This window comes from Sus scrofa, chromosome 15, assembly GCF_054392235.1.
Source record: "Sus scrofa isolate SSC_HxYL_T2T_F1_AM1 chromosome 15, Sscrofa_HxYL_maternal_Yorkshire_Landrace_v2.0, whole genome shotgun sequence".
NCBI lineage: Eukaryota > Metazoa > Chordata > Mammalia > Artiodactyla > Suidae > Sus > Sus scrofa.
This window is the reverse complement of record NC_139397.1, coordinates 22775007-22797131: the sequence shown is the minus strand read 5'-3', so window position 1 is coordinate 22797131 and position 22125 is coordinate 22775007. Positions and strand designations below refer to the sequence as shown.

Below are 22125 nucleotides of genomic sequence, written 5' to 3'. Positions count from 1 at the left end.
TTTTCCAGAAATGCATGTAGGACTTAAATGGCCCTGTACATCAAAAGGAAGAGAGAGAAAGAGAGAAAAAAAATCCCCTAGAAAGAAGAAAATAGTGCAGCAAACATTTGAAAAATATAGTTCATAGAATTCCTATGATCAATTCAACATCCTACAATTTAAAGGGAAATTAACAACTGAAACTCAAAATTGAATTAACATTATGCACATCTAATTCAAGTTGTCAATGATAAGCCAAGTGAGAAATGCTCTTCAGAAATAGAAACTTATAAATGTACTGGTTCATTTAACAGATATATATCATGAGCCAAGTTCTGTACTAAGTGATATTTTCACATATAGAGGACGAGATTAGTTTGAATAAACAAGGAATAATGAGAAATAAGGTGATGCAGAATATAAGGAGGAAGAAAGGGATGAGATGAACAGAGACCGAAATGATGAACTGTGCAAGAAAAAAAAAAAAAGCCAAAATTGGAAAGACTGATATGTTAAGAACTGCAAAGGGTCTGAGATTTTGTACTACTTAACAAGCTAACAAATCAGCATGCTGCAGTTTCATAGATGGCAAAAGACAGGAGATTCCTGGGTCAGAGACAAAGAACGTTTACTCACTGCACAGCAAGCAGAGTGTGCTTCATGGCCACATCAGTTTCCCTTGCTCTGCAGATTCCCTGGAGGCAACATGAGGATGGGCTTGAATGGATAAAGTACATACAATGGGGTTTGCATCACAGCTGAGGAGCCTTAAAGTTAGAAAATATGAATTGTATAAAGACAAACCTACTCAACCAACCTTTGCCCCAAAGAGAGATATAATCTTCATTATTCTGAGCAATGAACGAAACTCCCCTCTACTCCAGAGGAACAGAGTATACCTTCTAAAGGTAGGCTTATAGATGGCAGAAATACAAGAGATCCCTGGAAATCTATCTCCCAAGAGGATGCAGAATGTACAGCAATTTCAACTAGCATTTTACAACATTCTACCATTTTACATCTTAATAGACTTCTTCATTAGACCAAAATGTTATTGGCATAAATTTTCTTCCATATGATCTTTAACAACTTTGCTCAGCTGAGTTCTTCCTGAACAGAGCAAGCAGAAATGTCTTGCTTATTTATAACACACACAGGTGTATATGGTCCACAACAAATGTATAAAAACAATTTTTACGTTTTCTCATCATCCATGTTTTAAAAGTCATTTTAAAGGATTCTAATTAATTGTTTTTATTTATTCTTATTGTTGTCACTTTTTTAGAGGAAAATATATCATTGTGGTGTTTGCCAAGTCTAGCAGATTTAAGCTGCTTTTTATAATTTTCTCCATGTCCTGATCATTCTCATTTCTGGCAGGGAACAAAAACAAGGCACTTCAGTCTCATTAGTGTGTTCTTTCACAGAGGCGGTAACAGTACATTTGAACCTAATAAGACAGGAATGCTTTTTATTGTGTTTCAGCATGGATCACAGTAGTGATTTATTGTAATCTAAAATCTTGAAATAATAACCTAAACTCTGCTTCTGATAATTTACATAACCTGGAGGGAGATGGCCAAGATGGGAGAGTGGGAAGAAACTGAAATTACCTCCTCCTGTGTACACACCAAAGTTACAATTACTTACAGAGAAACTATCTATGAGAATGACTTGAAGACCAACAGAAAAAAATTTCCACAACTAAAAGACATAAAGAAAGAAGTGCAGCAGGATGGGTCAAAGGGGCAAAGATGCAGGATAGTCAGGACCCACACCCCTGGGTTGGTAATCTACAAACGAAAGAATTATCACAATCGTACAGATTTTCTGTTATAAGCAAGGTGGTCTGAGTCCCCCACCATACTGTGTTCCCCAGCCCAAGGGTCCTGAACTGGGGATGAGCCTCCAGAACATCTGCCTTTGGAAACCAGCAGGGCTTATTTTCAGGAGAGCTGGAGGGTTATCAGAAACAGAGACTACATTCTTTTTTTTTTTTTTTTTTTTTTTTCCTTTTTAGGGTTGTAGCCACAACATATGGAAGTTCCCAAGCTACGGGTTGAATCAGAGCTGCAGCTACCAGCCTATGTCAAAACCACAGCAGTGCCAAATCCGAGCTGCATCTGCAGTCTACACTGCAGCTCATGGCAATGCCAGATCCTTAATCCACTGAGTGAGGCCAGGGATTAAACCTGTGTCCTCAAGGATACCAGCAGGGTTCCTTACATCTGAGTCACAACAGGAACTCCTAGCCTACATTCTTTTTTTGTTTGTTTTTTTTTTTTTTTGTTTTGGGCTGGGCCCAGGCATGTGGATGTTCCCAGCCCAGGGATCAAACCCTTTCCACAAGAGCAATGTGAGCCACGGTAGTGACAACATGGACCCTTAACCCACTGAACCACAAAGAAATTCTCAGAGACTACACTCTTGAAGGGTATATGAAAATCTCACAAGATCTGAGTATCAGTGCATGGAGAGTAGACAAAGAGGGGTTTTCTGATCTTAGAGAGTCTCTTGGAGAGGTGTGCGGCAACTGGGACTCCCTGGAAGAACAGAGACACTGGTAGCAGTCCTTTTTAGGATGTCATTCTACTATGATAACACCAGCACTGTCAAGTGCTAACTTGGACTCCTCCTTCTAGCTTACTGGTACCTGGTTACAGCCCTGCCATCCAGCAGGGTGGCACTAGGCCCAAGTGCCTCCTGGCTACAGAGACAGCCCTTCAGGAATACCTACCCTCCAGTGGGACAGCACCAGCCCTGTACCACCCTTGGGCTACTCGCACAGCTACCTGTTACCACCCACAAGCTGCCTCTGGCTAGGCAGGCAACTGCATGGGAAACCTATCCCACCTCCCAGTAGTCCAGGGCCACAACACAAGGCACAGTCTCACAGTGAATTGGGCGGGGGGCCAGCCCACCCACCAGTATGCCCATCGTAGTCAACCTTGCCACAACAGAAGCACACACAGCCCACATAGGGCATACCCCTAGAACATAAAGCTCTGGTGACAGAGAGGAATATAGGTGATCTAGAAGACAAAGTAGTGGAATCAACTAACCTAAACAGAAAAAAGAAAAAAAAAGGAATTTTTAAAAATTAGGACAGTTTAAAAGAGGGCTGGGCAACCTCAAGCTTACTAACATTTGCATTATAGGTGTCCCAAAAGGAAAAAAGAGAAACAAAGAGGAAGAGAACTTATTTGAACAAATAATACCTGAAAACTTTCTTAAGCTGAAGAAGGAAACAGACATGTAAATCCAGGAAGCACATAATCCTAAACAAGATGAACCCAATGAAATCTACACAGAAACACTTTATAACCAAAATGTCAAAAATTAAAGAGAGAATCTTAAAAGCAGAAAGAAAAAAACAAATAGTTATATACAAGGGAACTTCCATAAGACTGTTAGCTGTCTTTCAGCAGAAACCTTCTAGGCCAGAAGGGAGTGGCACTATATATTTTAAATGATTAAAGGAATATAAAAAACAAACAGAAAACAAAACAAAACAAAACAAAATACCTTCAGCCAATAATATTCTACCCAGCAAGGCCATTATTCAGACATGAAAGAGAGGAGGTCATGTTATGGTGCAGCGGAAACGAATCCAACTAGTAACCATGAGGTTGTGGGTTCAATCCCTGGCCTCCCTAAGTGAGTTAAGGATTTGGCATTGCTGTAAGCTGTGGTGTAGGCTGCAGACATGGCTTGGATCCTGCATTGCTGTGGCTGTGGTATAGGCAGGCAGCTGTAGCTCCCATTCAACCCCTAGCCTGGGAACCTCCATTTGCCACAGGTGCAGCCCTAAAAAGCAAAAAATAGAAAAGAAAAAAGAAAAAAAAATATCCTTGCTGGTCAAACCTACTGTATAAAACTTACATCCAGAAAATAACTACATAAATGATTCGACCTTTGATTTATAATGATATGCTTATGTATTTAATCAAGGAAAACCAAACACTAGTGGAATATTTCAGTTAGAAGGCATAATAATACAGTACTTCCATTCTAATTCATGATGCAAGAGAGAAATACTTACAATGGTACGATTAAGAGAGGGTCATCTTTCTACTCTAAAAAAATCCTCTGGTAAGCAAGAACATATTATAAGTCCTTAGTATGTATTTTAAACATTTATTTGGTTCTTATGAAAACATGTCAGTCATTTTTTCAGTTTTTAAGATTTCTGGTTGAATTTATTTCATTTCTAATCTTCGCATTCAACTGAAATAGACTCATTTTGTAGATTTTTTTAAGATTTCCTATAATCTCAAATTCTGAGTTATGCTGACTTTTGCAAATGGTTGATGATCTGTTGATATGCAGTGTCATTTTCATTGGAAAAGCACCTTATGTGGATGGAGTTGGATTTCCATGCACTCTGACGGTAGTTTTGCATTTACTTCTTTCACAGGCTACTTGATTTCATTGGTCTAAAAGCAATTTTACATGAATGTATAGATTTGGAGTTTCCAGTATTGGAGAAGACCTTATGTATTTGGGTCTTCAACATGACTCAGTTTTTAATTTCTTACAAAAGATTTTTTTTTTTTTAAACCAAGGATTCTAGTACTAACAAGCTCTCTCATTTTTATCTACTTTAGTTAATATTTTGTGGTAGTTGTAGCTGTTCTAGGGTCCTATCTTTAAGTAGGAATCTAACTGTTGTCTTTGGGCAAGCCCAGTGCCATCTCTTCATTTTCTTGACCATAAAAATCTGACCCCAGGCCCTACCTGCCTTCTCAATCTGCCATAGCAGCACCTGCAAGTTTATTTCTTTACTTCAGATTTCCTGTTTAATCCTGTCTTTCAGTGAGTTTTATTGGCTTTTCTGGGATACTTAGCTATGTGTTCAATATTTTGTTAATTCACAGCTTTTTCTGCATGTGTAAGTGTTTCCCATGATATGGAAGAACCCTAACAGCTCAGCAGACAATGCTGCTAGCACAGTAAGTCTTTCCATCTTTCACATACTCCTACAGCATTAACTGCACACTTTGTAACTAGCTTGTTTCCTTTCCTCTTTCCTTAATTAGAGTAATATACTCTGGTGCCTTCAAATAGAGCCAGAGGCCAGGCGGTATAGCCTGTGTTCCTGGGACCTGACTATATATAGGTACCCAGAATCTTAAGTCTCCAAGGTACATTCCTGAGCCAGGAGCCTTGAGACTTCTCCTTCTGGCCACTTAAGTCAACGAAAAGAGGCTAGTCCTTATGGTGCTTACAGTAACCAAATGTGTAAAATGAAAATAAGCCAATAAGTGATGACAGTGCCTTGACAGAAGTGAAGGGGACAGAAGGGAGGTGAAGACATTTGTCTTTAAATTTTCATTTCCAAGCACAGTAACTTACAAAATGTGCATTAAAAACTATTGTTTTTACTTGGCATTCACTGCCCTACAAAATCTTGCCCTCATCGCCTGCTTTCTAGGCACACATGTATTTAATTTATTTTTTCCCCACTGTACAGCAAGGGGATCAAGTTATCCTTACATGTATACATTTTTCCCCCACCCTTTGTTCTGTTGCAATATGAGTATCTAGACATAGTTCTCAATGCTACTTAGAAGGATCTCCTTATAAATCTATTCTAAGTTGTGTCTGATAGGCCCAAGCTCCCAATCCCTCCTACTCCCTCCCTCTCTCATCAAGCAGCCACAAGTATTTTTGATAGTCTTCAAATTGCCAAACTTGCCCTAACTTTACATTTACTCTTTCTCCTGCCTGGACCACTGTTCTCCATATACATCAGGCTCCTCCTTGACTTTTTTCATGTCTTGTGTCAAAAGTCACCTTGTCAGAAAACCCTGTACCTTTCCACATTTATCCAGATGCTCTCCTTTTTCTCCTGTTTCTATGAATCATCTATGACTTAGTGCCAAGGCCAATTCCTTCCCTTTCACCTATTCAGGGTCATTGTTTCAGGGACCACTGCTTTCATGTGTTAAATCAACAAATTTTCCTTCTGCTGCATCATTCCAACCAAAATGTAGTATCAAGCTATTTATTACTATTCTCTGATCTGAAAAACATTTTGTCACCTCCTTCCCCTCAAGATACTGCATATCTAACATATATCTAAGATGATTTATGATTATGATTTCTTTAAAGAGTTGCATGTATTTACTATTTGCTAATATTGCTTCACTTTCTCCATAGCTCTTACTGTCCTTGGACATTAATTAGTGTGGTTTTTATTCTTATTTGTTCATTTTCTCTATCACCTCATCCAATGAATTAAAATAAGTTCAAGAAATTGTATCTTTGGAGCTTTGTGTTGTGCCGAGAGTAAAGTAAATACATATAGGTATTGAACGAATACCTGTTGAATGAATAAGTAACTGAATGGACATGTTTTTTCTATTAACAGTATAACACTTGGTTGTAAGAAATTTCACATTTATTTTATTTCCCTTCGTATAACTAATCTAGGGTCAAGTCTTATTCTTACCTACTTTCTTTGGTGAAAAAATTAAATTTCCATCATGCTTCGCCCACCAGTTCTACATCCAACTTCCAGCTCCTGAAACTATACAGAATTTCCTGATGCTTCCATAGTCCTCAGGGAAGCTCCTCAGGCCATTCTGAATAATACTCAAATACTTTGTGTCCAAGTTCAGGGGCAAAATTTGAAAATTGAACCTGATCCTCCCGGCAAAATGGAGGATATGGAGGTGCATCCATACTTCACCCCAGAAGCCTCACAATGTTGGACTATTTCAAATTTTATTCTATCTCTTAAAACCTCTGACTCTTCACCTCATTTTCCCTCATTCCCGTCTTCCTACTTTACTGACAATATTGTTGCAGAAGAGACCTACCACCACCCTCAAATCCTGCATATTTTTACCCTGCCTGTATACTCTGGTTTCACTTGTTACAATGAAAAGAACTCTCCATGCTTTTAGTCAAGGCTTAAGCCATAAAGTTACCTTTGCTGAGATCACATTCCTGCTCCTCTGCTTGAGGACAGCATCCCACACTTTCCTTTCTATCTGGCATCATCAATTTTTATTTCCTTTCCCAAGGGCATACACACATGCTGCTAATCTCCCATTTAAAAACAAACATACCAAGAACAAAAATAAAACTCTGACTCTATCTCTCCCTCAAAAAGCCACACTACTTCTTCCACTTCTACTCTTTCCAAGAGACTAAAACTCCTAAAAGATATCTGTACCTGCTATCTTCACTCTATTGATAAACAATTTTCTCATTCCTATAGCACTAAAATTGCTTTTATCAAGGTCACAATTACCTTCATGCTGCTATATCTAAAGGCAATTTTGCCACTTTTATTTTACCTAAATTGTCAGGGGCATTTGACAATTTATAAATCTCTCAGCCTTAAAAAAAATGTTAAAATGTTTTCACTTGGCTTCCAGGACATCTTTCTCTCTTTCTTTCTTTTTTTCTTTCTGGCTGCTCAGCAGCATATGAAGTTCCCAGGCCAGGAATCAGATCCAAGCCACAGTTGCAACCTCAGGCTGGGGATCAAACATGCATCCTAGAACTCTAGAGACTACGCCAATCCCATTGCACCACAGTAGGAACTCCTTTCTTTTCTAATCTCATTCTCTCTCTCTCTTTTTTCTTTCTTTTTTTTTTTTTTTTTTTTTTTTTTTGTCTTTTTCTAGGGCTGCACCCGCGGCTAGAGGTCCAGTCGGAGCTGTAGCTGCCGAGCAACACCAGAGCCACAGCAATGCAGGATCTGAGCCACGTCTACAACCTACACCACAGCTCACAGCAACACCGGATCCTTAACCCACTGAGCAAGGCCAGGAATCGAACCCACAACCTCATGGTTCCTACTCGGATTCACTAACCACTGAGCTATGATGGGAACTTCTTCTTCTAATCTTAAATTAAGTATAGACACTTCCCTTGAAACTTTTCTCTTTTCTACATATACTCACTATATAGGCTATACCATCCAGTCTCATGGCAATAAATGTCATTTTTTGGCCACACCCATGGCATGTGGAAGATGCTGGGCCATGGATAAAACCCACATCACAGCAGCGACCAAGCTGCTACAGTAATAATGTGGATCCTCAATCCTCTCTTAAATGCCATTTATATGTTGATGAGTTCCAAATTTATATTTAACCTAGATTCATTCCTTGACCTCCAGATTTTCATGTCTAACTGCAAAAGAGTCAACTCCATTGAGATAACAAATAAGCATCTCAGTTACCGTGTACTCAAACCATCATTCCTCACTCAACATACCATATATTCTTAATTTTTCTTTCAGTTAATAGTAACTCCATTCTTCAGTCATTTAGGCTTTTCAAAGGGAAAATGACTGTTGGATCCATTTTTAGAACAAATCCGGAATTTGACCCTTTCTCCATTATACTTGCTACCTTGGTCCAAATCTCAATCATCTCCACCATGGATTATTGCAAAAGCTTGCTGACTGGTTTCCCTGGTTCTATTCCTACCTCCCCCACTCCATTTTTCCTACAACAGACAGAAAGACCTTGTAAAACTTGAGTCAAATTATTTTCATGTTTCTCCTTCTCACACATATTGTTCAAGAAAAGCAGGGGAGTCTACGTAGTCTAGGCCTCTATTACTTCTCTGGCACTGTCCCCTATACTCCCCTCTCTCTCTCTCAGTACTCCACAGCCATATTGACCTTCCTGCAGCTTTTCAACCATCCTAGACATGGTCCTCATCCAGTGCTCCTGCATTTGCTATTCCCTCTGCCTGGAATACCCGCTTCCCACCTCTAAATCCACATAGCTATATTTGTCACTTTCTTTAAATCTTTACTTTTTTTGGTGAAACCTTATTTCTCATCTGACCTAAAATCTTTTACCTTCTGAACATTTTTAAGAATTTTTAAACTTTTATAAATACTTTATTGAAGTATAGTTAATTTACAATATCATGTTAAACATACTTTATTGAAGTATAGTTAATTTACAATATCATGTTAATTTTCTGCTGTACAACAAATTGATTCGGTTTATATATATATACACATATATATGTGTATATACATATAGCGTGTGTACATACACACACACACACACACACACACACACATACACTTTGTCATACTTTTTTTCATTATAGGTTTATCACAGGATATTGAATATAGTTTTCTGTGCTATACAGTAGGACCTTGTTGTTTATCCATTCTATATGTACTAATTTGCCTCTGCTAATCCCAAACTCCCAATCCTTCCCTACCCACTTCTTGGCAACTACATATCTTTTCTCTGTATCTCTGAGTCTGTTTCCGTTTTGTAGATAAGTTTATTTGTGTCATATTTTAGATTCCACATGTAAGTGATATCATATGGTATTTGTCTTTCTCTGGCTCACTTTGCTTACGATGATAATCTCTAGGTCCATCCATATTGCCGAAAGTAGTATTATTTCATTCTTTTTTATGGCTGAGTAATATACTACTGTGCATATGTACATCCTCTTTATCTTTTCATTCGTCTTCTGAACATTTTTTGTGCCACTTCACTGCTTTTATTTTCTCTCTTTATCAATGATTACTACCAAATATATTACATATTTCAATTATCTTTTTTTTCTAATATACAGTATACCTAAAGCCTACTATATTGCTTAGCACATAATAAGTGTTTAATAGATGAATAGCTACTGCTTCCAGATAAAAGTGTTTGCCAGTGCTCAGCAGCTTCTGGCAAGTGGAGCAAGCTCTCCTCCAATGAGGAAAACCCACCTGTCTCATTATTTCTAATGCTTTCTCAGTCTAAGTCAAACTTTTGTTCTCTGTTCTATCCTCTGTTAGTGTCCAACTCATAACATCTCTTCAGAGTCCTTAGAAACTTCTGCTTTTTCCCCCCAATCATACACAAACACACAAATACAATACAAGTAAATATTACCTGAACTACATGTACCAAGACTGTAATCAGTCAACTTGTTCTGATGAAGGAGGAGAAACAAATCTTTGTGAAGGTTTATCTGAACCTATATTTATACCAGAATTGGGTTGCTAGAACATAGTGCGTGAATATATTTTATTTTGCTATATTTTTTTTGCCAGATTGCTTGTCAGAATGGCTTCAATTTACTGTTTCACTATCAATATATGAGAGTTCCTCTCTATAAATTCTCACCCATATTTTTGCCATTTCAATAGAAGCTAATTGAACTTGTTTTTCCTGTGACTACTGGGGGGTTGTACATCTCTTACATACTGATGGATATTAGTTCACTTCTTTTCATGAATTGTTTATTCACATTACTTTCTTATTTCCCTCTTGGGTTTCCTATTGATTTGAACAAGTCTTTTTTGAATCTATATATTTTCTACCAGTCTGTTATTTTTGTGAAACTTTGTCTACAGTGTATTATAATTAACAGAATTCTTAATTATTGGATAGTCAAGTCCTTACATTTTTGCTCTTTTAATTTAGGGATATTCTTTAATAAAGTTGCACTTTGCAAAAATATATTTTTTACTGTATCAGCATCATGGATTTACCTTTCAAATGTAGATTTTGCTCCATCTAGGATACATCTTTGCATGGGGTCTAATATAGGGTCCCAGTTCTCTTTTATTTGAATTAGTGTCTCTTGCCAACATCATCTACTAATCAATCTGTGCCTTTTTGTTTACATTATGATGTTACCTTTGACATACATCAAGTTCTGAGTAAATATGGTCTGCTCTTGTTTTGTTTTTTGTCTTTTTAGGGCTGCACCTACGGCATATGGAAGTTCCCAGGCTAGGGGTCAAATCGGAGTTGTAGTCCTGGGCCTACACCACAGCCACAGCAATGCAGAATATGAGCCGCATCTGCAACCTACAGAAGCTCACAGCAATGCCAGATCCTTAACCCACAGAGTGCGGCCAGGAATCAAACCTGCATTATTTACTTTGAGTTGTGCTGTATAAAACATGGTTAGGAGACAGCATAGTAATTTAGAAGAATGACTCTGGGAACAGGGCCCTTGATTTGACTCCTGGTTCTACTACTTACTAAACTGGGCAATTATATAACCTGTTTCCTCCTAAGGAAGAAAGAAAAAAAGAGTATAATAACATTGGTTAGCGCATAAAGTTGCTGTGAAGATTAAATGAAAAAAATAAATGTAGAGCTTAGTACAATTCTTGGCTTATAACAAGTATTCAGAAAGTTTTAGATACTAGGAAGAATGAGTATATTGAGCCACAAACGTCAAAGCACCAAACTGAAGCCTTGAACATAATCACAGTAAACCTATTTACTTCTGGTTACCCACCAGGTATATCACTGCCTAAGTTGCTCATTTCCCATCTTATACAAAGATGTGCTTTATCTCTATTTAATGTCTACTTGTTCAGATCAAAAATAAACATTGAAAATGTGTATCTTCAAGTAGGTGTTTGTGTTTATTTATTTCCCATAAGGATAAATTGGTGTTTTGTATATTTCCTATTCCAGTACCTGATATTAGTGCCTATGTAAAAGGAAAGGTCTGTTTTCCTTGTTCTAGATATCTGAACCTTACTTAGCCTTACACAAGCTTAAATTAAGAAGGATGTACTGAATTTTCTAATGTTTCTTGGGAGGCATAAGCATTTTCCAGCTCATAACAATGTACACATCTGCAATTCTTCATTATTTACAGAACATTTAAATCTATTCACTTAGTTTTTTGAAGGAGGTTGTTGAGAGAATGTGACCTCCAGTTGAGCCATAAATTGGACCCAAGCTGCTAGAGGTTCCTTACCTCCTCCCCTGACTTTGGAATGCTCTGTCCATGGTTCCCATAGTAGAAGGCATTTTCAAGGACACAGCCTTGAAAAAGCAATGTGTTGTTGAGGCTTTCTGGACCGTATGCATGTCTGAACCCAGTTAAGTCCTCTATATAATCTTTTTAAAATTCTGGTGAGTAGGTGTGAAGATCTACTTGTCTTGCAGACACCCAAAGCAATCCTTCTATGTATGTTCTCTGGCTTAGTAAATTGCCACCTGCCAATCTGGAGTGGTCTGTCTCTTTCTTTGATCTCTTCTTGCCCTCCTTGTATGGGCCCAATTTCAGATTTTATTCAGGAAGCTGCCAAGTGTACCAACCAACAATTTTATTATGGGAGACAGATTTTTTAAAATCTTTATGTCCTATCATATAGGTAAATAACGTGAATTTCAGAGAACTTAAGTGACTTGGCCTAAGTTAAATAAATAGCAATTCCAGAACTGAAGCCTGAAATCTGATTTCCTCACTTTCATTATCATGGCATTTCTATTTTTATCCTTTGTGTTAAAAAGGAACACTGAGTGCAAATCTTCAGGGCTCTGAAAACTTAAAAAGGTGCATCCTGGAATGACAACTGACTGTGTTTCAGGGTCAACTTGAAACATAATTTTAAAAAGGAGAGTCCTAGGGAAATCAGATTAATTTGAAGGGACATGCCATGCATATCTTGGGCCATATATACAAAATATACTTTTTAAGGATTGTCTTTATGTGTGCTAGACATTCCATACCACTGAGAACTATTACAAAGATTTCTAGTCTAATTGGTTCATATGACAAGAGACTATGATTTAACTTTCTCATATATTTGGAAAGAAAGCTTTTCCTTTTGTGAACATCCTGCAAATCTCACAAAACCAGCCAAGCCTAGACATCCAATAGCTTATTTGTTGAACCCCATGGTTCAATAAAGATGCACACCCTTATAGTTATTTTGAGCCCCACCTCCCACATGTACGTTGGGCTAGTTAAGTTTGACATAGCTGGTCACATGCCAAAAATTATACCCCTTGGATTCTTTTTTATTTTTACTCTTGAGTCAGGCCACACAAAGAATCGTTCAGAAGATTTCAAATACTCAGGAAACTGCCAGAGTGGACACAACTGTGTGAGAGGTGCCACAGAGCAAAAGTCACAACATGTGCTAGATGAGCACCTTCCATTCCCCCAGGTGGCAGCAGGGCCCTGGGGTGTGTTCTCTGAAGCTCTAATGAAACTGGTCCAAAACCTCATGAACTTAGTAATAGAGCAGCTGTTTGTGGGTCCTTCTGTGAGTTAGATGGAAGCACCTGCACTGTGAATGGAGGTGGCCTCTTGGTTTCCCACATGAATAAGCAGAGCCTCCTTAAGGCCTGTGGACATGCTCCAACCCACGGAGGAGAGTAAAGACTTAGGCTTTAAGCCCTTGCTAGAAGGCAGAAAAAGAGGAAGTGTCTTCAGTGCTTAGCAGCCTGCTCCTCCCCCTGCTAAATTTTTAACCACATATTTTGCCCTATTAAATCAAAATTATGAAACCTTTACAAGCGTACAGTATCTGAAAATTTTCAATCACACTGAAAAATAACAGTATTGTTGACTATACAAGGCAATTTCTTCAAATTGAGCAATGATGTGATGTGTGTGGTTAACGGTATCTATGCAGGAAGTGGTTTTATTTTAAAGTTTTTATGCTCACTCCACCCCCCCACCTCTTTTTTTTTTTTCTCCAGTACTGAAATCAAGCAGCATCCAACCTAGGCCTACTCTTACGACATGTGACTTGCTTTACTGTTTTCCGTTTTTGTTGAAAGAGTCATTAACAGAAGTTGATGGCAGTTTCAATAACAGGTCAGCACTGAGAAAAGGTAAGAGTTTAACTTTATAAAAAGCCTGCGATTTAAACTTGAAAATGTTTGCAGGGTATTCTATGCTTTGGTGTGAACCTATAAACTTTTCCTACAAAATTGTGATGTTTTCACCTGTGCCTGAAACATCAGTTTGTTTCCTTTGGTAAAAGAAGAATATTGTTTTTACATTTGCAACTGTTAAATTCTAAAATCCGTTACAGATATTACACTGAGATTTTAGATGAAAATATTAAAACTGTAGTTTTAGTTTTAAAGTGCTTTTAATAATAACTACTAGAGAAAATTTGGGATTTGCATCTTTAACTAACTTATAAAAATATGTACTCTTTAAGATTCAGAAAATAGAGGAAAAGACATTTTGTAATAATAAGAAATAACATCTGAATTTCATCCAGCATGAAAGATGCTCACTGTAAAGTGTTGTATTAAAATTAGCATGAGGAAGCCCTTGAAACAGTGTAGTATATCAAATGGTTTTGCTTATTAAATAGTTATTTAAAAGCAGTGAAATTTTTAAATGCAAAAGAAAGCTACCATGACATTTTACTTTTTTTCCTAAATTTTATTTAAGATATAGAGTAAAATGAAGGCAAGTTTCTATTTCATAAGCAAAACTCTGTGTTTAAAAGAGAAGTCATAGCTGACTTCACTGAAGGTTACTTCTGGGAAAAGAGGCAAATTAGAAATATACTTCTGTTATTTGCGTAATCACATAAGTTTCCTTCTATGAGATTTCCAAAACAATAACCTTAGAAATTTAAAAAATTTGTTAACCATAAATTGACAAGAACTTTTATACTGACTTCTTGCTTTCACAGAATGTCTTTGTGTGCTATAACACATGCATGAAAAATAAAAAAGTACTGTTAATCTCAGAGACAAATACCTAAAATAAATCTGACTGTAGATTTTTGAAGGAATTTTAATAAAAGCTCCAGATATGATCCATTCATCCATAATATTATTTTTATTGTGCTGTTGGATGGGGGAAATGATAGCCCCCACAACACCTATTTTTTGTGTTATTAAAAAATGGTTACAGGGTTGATAAGTGGCAACAATTTTCTTTTCTTTTATTGTCTTCTATTGTAAGACTCATAAATGTTTTTTGATGTGGTCAATTTGGTAGGAAATTATTAGTTATACTAGAACACTCCATCTTAAGACCTCTTCAATTGTCAATACTAAAGCTAGCTACTTGTTGACTATTAAAATGATCATGAGAAAATAGAGATTAAGACTTGATGTTCAATATACTTTTTATTGTTAGGAGTATAAGAGAATCCCGGTAATATGTATTTGCTTTGATATTCTGATTAGCTTTTCAATTTGCTGCATTTCCTCACAATGGAAAGCATTATTTAAGTCTGTCTTCAATATTGTGGTTCTGAACCTCTGTATCTACAGAAGCTTTATAATTCAGATAGTTTTGGTTGATATATTACTACTTTATTTCATTTTATCATAAAAGAACATCATATGAATAAACATATGTACTAACTTACACTTAGCAAGAATGAATATCCAAATAAGCATTTGGTACCGAAAAAGTTCACTACAGTTTTTAAAATGATTTAATATTTTTAAAAGTCTAAATATTTGTAAAATGATTATTTCTTGCAGAAACTGTTAAGTTAAAATGCAAATATTTTATGCAGTATGTGTAAAATTAAGAATTAAACATACATAATATGGATTTATAAATAGCAATAAGTAGAAATGACAGAATTGTATACAAAGATACTCTCAGAATTGTTTGTGAAAACTACTAGAGCATTATCTCTTGAATGTGCAGACAAAATCTTAAGAGGGTAAATTACAAATGAGTTATTATAAGTGACTATACTTTTATATATTTTAAGTGAATAAAAACAAATTTTGGTGAAATAAAAAGTGTACAGAAGATTTCATTTGGAAAGTCATTTTAAAAAATGTCCTTTCTGGGAGTTCCCGTCATGGCACAGCAGAAACGAATCCGACTAGGAACCATGAGGTTGTGGGTTCGATCCCTGGCCTTGCTCAGTGGGTTAAGGATTCGGCATTGCTGTGAGCTGTGGTGTAGGTCACAGACGCGGCTCGGATCCCGCGTTGCTGTGGCTCTGGAGTAGGCTGGTGGCTGTAGCTCCGATTCTACCCCTAGCCTGGGAACCTCTGTTTGCTGTGAAAGCAGCCCAAGAAATGGCAAAAAGGCAAAAAAAAAAAAAGTGCTTTCTACTTGGGGCCAGGATTTAGCAATATTCAGAAAGGAGATATTTCCAGCCTCCGCCCCCTTGATATTCCATCTCTTGTTCTTTTTAAACGTTCTATCCTAGAGTAGCCTACTCTGTCTCTTACTTAAGGTCCCCCAGTCTTGGTGCCTAGAGAAATAGACCCCACTTTTCTTCCATTCCACTCCCATTGTTCTTAAAATGTACTTTTACCAAAAGTTAGGGCATCTGATAATGCCCACAGGAGAAAGTTCTAGAGCTTCATTTCTTGTAACTTATAATGCAGGCCTCCCCTCCTTCTCCTAGTACAATCTTAATAACGTCTCTCAGCAGACAGGAAGCAGGGGAATAGCTAAATATTGAGGATCTCTGTCTCAAATGAGGAGACTGATGTCATGGCAAATTGGTTGAGGGAAATAATTTGAGGGAGAAAGAGTATTTTGTTAACTACTGGTGCTATCTGTAGCATTTATACAGACAATTTCTGAGAATGTGTTCCATGAAGGGTCCGTCACAGAGATGTACCCTTTTCTCTAAAACATTCCTGAAGAAATATACACAGTAGATGAAAATCAATTGCACTACACCTTCACACTATTTTGTTATTCCCATACACTCAATATTTAAAATAGTCAACTGTTTAATATGTATTTTAAAAATAATATCCTGAATGTAACACTTTGGGTAATACTTTTTTGCACCACAGGATAAATGTTATATACCTAATCTTTAAAGTGTAATTCTATGAATTCTAAATTTGAGCTTATATATAGACAAAACTTCTTTGTTTGCAAATGAGAGAAAATAAGCTAAAATTAGCCTAGGCAATAGCGATAAACCCTGATTTGTAGAACCTAAAATCCAAGGAAAGTAAAGTCGGGCTAGATTCCGCATCTCACTCAGGATTTATCAAGATCATTTTCCTCATTCCTTAGTTCTTTTTCTTTTTTTTTTTTTTTTACTTCACTCTGTTACAAGCCATCTCTGGCAGAAGCTCACACAAAGCTGATCAGAAAGCTTCAGGTTTACATCTGATCCTATTTATAGAAAAATGCCTTTCCCCCAATTAGCACAGTAAAAGGTACCTCAGATGGAGATCTGATTGGACTGCAGCGGGTCACATGAGGTGACCATACTGAGCACATCACTGCCTCTGAGACATATAAATGTGGGGGCCTGGGTCACTGGCCCACTCATGCTCCTGTAACATGTGGACTCTTAGCTGAAAAGCAGAGTCTCCACACTTAGGAACTAAAATGTTTCCCCCAGATGAAAAGTGATGTCTTGTCTTATACCTAAAAGCCAGAGAAAACTACAGCACAGCCACAGGAGGCCACATTTTAAAGCAGTACTTAAATTTTTCTGAATCCTAAAATCAGCCAAATACCGTGTTAGTTTAAGGGCAGGTCTGAAATAAGCAAGGGTTTCAATTAAACTGAATTAAAAAAATATTTACCAACAGCTACTCCATGTACAACCCCCTGCCCTGCAAGACCTGTCTTCTAAAAGCTTATAATCTAGTATAATTATATTAATAATTAAAATGCCAACAAAATGTGTCAAGTACCACCAAAAGATATAAAAACCTTTCCAACAGGATTCAGAATTTCACTAAACCTTTTGTTCTCCCAGTTGTGTGGGGGGCAGTAAAATACAGAACTTCGCAGGTGTTATATCATTTGATTATATCCAGTCAGAGAAATCAGGACAACTTTGGAAAAAAATATTTGTATAGTAGTTGCCCCTTCACAGTTTTGCTTTCCAAGGTTTCAGCTATCCGCAGTCAACTACGGTTTGAAATTTAGAAGGAAAATTCCAGAAATAATTCATAAATTTCAAATTGCTCACCTTTCTGAGGTAGCGTGAAGAAATTCCCGCTGTCCTTTTTAGGCGGGGAATCATCTTGTGGCCCCCTCTCCCCGCCAGAGTCACTCAGCAGCCTCGTTGCTCTCGGATCCATGCCGGTGTCTTCTCAGGTTCACAGCGTGGATTCTCCGTGCGTGTACTCACGTCACGTTTCGTCACGTCACGTCACGTCACGTCACCCTTATTTCACTTAATACTGGCCCCAAAGGGCCAGAGGAGTGCTCCTGGCCTTTCAGCTATGCCGAGAGAGCCGTAAAGTGCTTCCTCTAATTGAAAAGGTGAAAGAAAAAAATTCTCATGCTGAGGTTCCTGAGATCTAAGGTAAAGACAAACCTGAATCTTCTATTGGCTAAATTGTGAAGCAGGGAAAAGAAATCCGTGTTTGTTTTGCCGTCGCACCTGGAACTGCAAAAGTTATGCTGCAGTGCGTGGTAAGTGCTTAACTAAGATGAAAAAGGCATTAACTTTGTACAATACCTTAATTGTGTGTGAGAAAGACTACATTCGCATAACTTTTATTACAATATATTTCTGTAATTGTTCTATTTTATTTTTGGTGGTTGTTAATCTCTCATTTGCCTCATTTATGAATTAAACTTTATCCTGGGTACGTATGTATTGGGAAAACGATATGTAGGATTTCGTACTGCCTGTGATTTCGCGCATCCAATGCGGGTCTTGGAATGCATCCCTGTGAATAAAGGCTGGGACCCAGGCAAGGCGGGGGAGGATGTACTCTGGTAGTTTCCAGAGAAGACTAGGACTGAGGAGATAAGAAAGGTTCCAAGAGATAGGGAGGGAGTATGTCAAGGCACAAAACATGGAGTATCAGAGGATTTCCAAGGAAGAGTGACTTGTCTAATGTTGTTGGTTATAATTATACTTAGTAGGAGTTTGGGGCAGATAGTTTGAGGTTCCGATAGAGTGGACCTGGTGTACAGATCATTGCTAAGAATTATAGGGTTGTTGAGCAAGGGAAATCCATAGTTGGTTCTCCGCATCTTGCATCTGGTCGGGCTATCTAGCATCAGGATTTATTTGCTTCTTCCATGTACCTCACTATTAGTAACATATTCTTTAGGGTGATTTGCAGTAATTGTTGTAGTCTGGGAAGGGAGCTTTTCCTGTAAAGCAAGTCACCAGCTCACCACCCCAGGTGCCTTGATGTTCTTAAACAGGCTGTGGTTCTAAATTTTTTTTTTCTTCATATTGTGAAGGTTTGTTTGTTTTTCGTTAGAGAATAAATGATACAGTGAAATGATTTAAGAACAAATAAAACTTAATATATAAACATTTTAATGAAAATCTTTCTTAGGTTCCTATTTCTCTATACCTCTACTTATTCCCACTTTAACCCAATAGGTAACCACTTTACATAACTTTTAAAAATATTTCATAGTTGCTTTACGTTAAAGGCATCTATGTGTATATGTACATATATGTGTATATCTTTATTATATTAAAGGTAGTAAAGCATATGTATCTCTCCACTTTTTTCTCTTAGTAATAATATTTTGATGATGTTTTAATCATAAAAATAAGAAACTGTCAAGTAATCTATTTATAGCTATACAGTATTACATTATGTGTATATATCACACTTAATTTAATCAGTCTTTTATTAAAAGAGTCATGGGTGGTTTTAATTTTTTGCTAATACAGGGAATGTTTTAATATAACTGTGTACATTTGAAAATATATCTATGGAATGAATTCCCAGATATATTGTTTATTTTTAATCTAAGAGATAAAATGATTTTGATAGTTATTCCCAAGATCTCCTCCATGTTAGTTGTAACTTTTTGAATTTCCACTATCACTTAATGATATTGCTGATGGAAGCTCCATAACTTTTCCAACAGATTGTATGACCAAACATTTCAGGTTTTGCCAGTCTGTAGAAAAATGTATCTCAATATAGTTTTATGTGATATTTCTGTTATCATGAATGAGGTTAAGCTTGTTTTTAAAAGTTTAAAGATCTACGTGCTTTTCTTAATAAGAGAATGTATCCTTTCTTAACTGTATAATTAAGATCCAAAAGCATTAGTCAGGTTCAAGTCTAGAATGAGACATTAAAAGAGGTAAAGAATTGGAACTAGCATATGGAAAATACCCCTTTTATAAAAGCTTGAAATAGGCAGTAGCTAAAAAGGATGAAACGTGAAAGTTGACATGAAGGAAAGGAGAAAAGGAATAACAATAAAGAAAAGAAATTTATACCCAGAAATCCAACAAGGTCTCAGAGGATACTAAGACAGATGGTGTATTCACTAGGTCAAGCAGATAAATTAACCTGAAACAGACAGAAGAACACATTAATGGGTGTGTATGTAGATGAACTGGATATAGATAAGAAGTAAGGAGAGGAATACCTGCTTCATGTATTCTCTCTTCTTTGAAATGGTAGGAAAGCACATTTGTTGAGAGGTGGATATTTTTAGAGGATGCCAAATAGGCAAACTATCTTATTTTAAAAATTGGCCTTATCGGGAGGTCTCCTTGTGGCGCAGTGAAAATGAATCTGACTAATATCCATGAGAATGCGGCTTCAATGCCTGGCCTTGCTCAGTGGGTCAGTGGGTCAGGGATCCAGCATTGCCATGAGCTGTGGTATAAGTCGCAGATGCGGCTGGGATCCCATGTTGCTGGGGCTGAGGTGCAGGCTGGCAGCTGTAGCTCTGATTTAACCCCTAGTCTGGGAACTTCCATATGCCATGGGTGCTGTCCTTACAAAAAAAAAAAAAGTGGACTTATCAAAAAACATACAACGGTGAATTTTATTTATTTTTTAATAAATTATTTTTATTTTTTCTATTATAGCTTGTCTACAGTATTGTTCTGTCAATTTTCTACTGTTTGCAAAGGGACACAGTCAGAAATATATATCAACTGTGAATTTTAAAACTGGTTTTTCTCCTTTGGTGGTTATCAGGCCAATTTAAACTCAATTCTATAAATAATTTTGAGCTCCAGGTACATTGTGCTGTGCTAGGAATTATTGGGGATACAAAGAATCAGTGTTCTATCTGTTTATCCAGTAAAAACTTCTTAGGTAGCTTAGTGCACAAACACAAGAATTTAAATATAAATTTGTAAGTATAAATGCAATGCCATAGGAACAGACTATTGTCAGAGTCCCAATGGTTTTACCTTACTAGACCCAATGGTTATTTATGTGTCTTCATATCACCCATTTTCTGAGTTGCATTTAATACAACTGAACCCTTCTTCCCTGTTGAAACTCTTTCTTCATTTGACTTCTAGGATCTTTCATTCTCCCAGTTTTTCTCCAAAACTAACTGGATGCTCCTTCTCTCTCTCCTCTGCTAACTCTACCTCACTATCCAGCCCTCTAACTGTTAAAATGTCCTGCACTCAATCTTCAGATTCCAACCTTTCTGTTCTCAGTTCTTGTCCTCTTAGTTTATTGCTAGGTGATATTATTTAGTGCCATATTTTAATTAGATCTCAAGACCAAACTTTTTTTTTCAGCATTAAAACTATAAATGCAATTGCCTAGCTATCATATCTTCTTGAATGTTTCATAAAGATGCCAAAATGAGAATATTCAAAACTAAACTCTTAATTACTCCCCACCTGCCCCCAACCCAAACTGCTTTTTCCCTGTTTTCATTTATCTCATTTAATGGCCATTCAAATTCATCTCTCTGTTCAGGGCAAAAAAATTAAGTGTTATCCTCAGTTTCTCTCACACTCCCTACCCTAAGCCACATCCAGTTAATCAGCAATAAGCAAAGCTTACAAAATAATCCTGTTTACTTACCTCCCATGATCCTGTTTGCTTTTCTCAATAATGGCTCTTGAAAAGTTATGTCTTTTTTTTTTTTTTCACACAAATGGCTCTTTTTACTTGTTTATAATTTTCTGATTGTTAGTATAATGAATTTCCCCAAAAAACCCTGTTAAATGAACATACTACAATATGTAACATTTAGATGACATCACAATTATAAATAAAACACACTTACTAATTCACTTTCTAGTTTCAAGTTAGAGAAAAATCAATACAAAATATACGGAGCAAGGTTGATTTGAACATTTTGAATGAACTCAAGAAGGCTGAAAAGTTAACTCATAGAACCTTCCAGTCAGGTTTTTTGATACTAAAATTGTTTTTCCTTGCTGTAATTTATCATTATGTACACTCCGAGGGCAAGAAGACTAAGTTTCATAAATATTTAAAATATTGGTGAAGAAAAAAATACAGAAAAATGAAATTTAATGAATATACTTTTATATTTCATGTACAATTTAAAAAAATTGTTCCTACTTATATAAACCCATATTTTAAATCTATTCATGCATTTTTATATTTATAAATGTTGATTAGGTATCTTGGGTTTTTATTTAACTGATTTTCTCCTAGCAGGGATGAATTAGGCATTAAACAAGGAGCAAATGCAAATCAAAATATCCCAAATTTAATCGCTTCTCACCACCTCTATCACTTGTTACTTCTG

The 22125-nt window shown here is 36.8% G+C and overlaps 2 protein-coding genes across 9 annotated transcripts in view; one reads left to right on the top strand and one right to left on the bottom strand.

Moving 5' to 3' along the window:
• Positions 1-17747, bottom strand: part of LOC110257184 (uncharacterized) — a 70465-nt gene extending 52718 nt beyond the window's left edge. For both annotated transcript variants that reach the window (XR_002339459.2, XM_084998911.1), the window contains exon 1: positions 17624-17747. Coding sequence is in view for 1 of the 2 variants with exons in the window: in XM_084998911.1 (XP_084855037.1) it covers positions 17624-17735 (112 nt within the window). In the remaining variant the exon portion in view is untranslated. The remainder of the gene's footprint in view (positions 1-17623) is intronic.
• ARHGAP15 (Rho GTPase activating protein 15) overlaps positions 13516-22125 on the top strand; it is a 623564-nt gene continuing 614954 nt past the window's right edge. For 4 of the 7 annotated variants that reach the window (XM_084998895.1, XM_021076335.2, XM_084998893.1 and 1 more), the window contains exon 1: positions 13516-13565. The gene's annotated coding sequence lies outside the window, so the exon portion shown is untranslated. Of the gene's footprint in view, positions 13566-17829; positions 18073-22125 lie in introns of those variants that run through there. The other 3 variants (XM_084998896.1, XM_084998892.1, XM_084998894.1) reach the window with 1 other exon arrangement.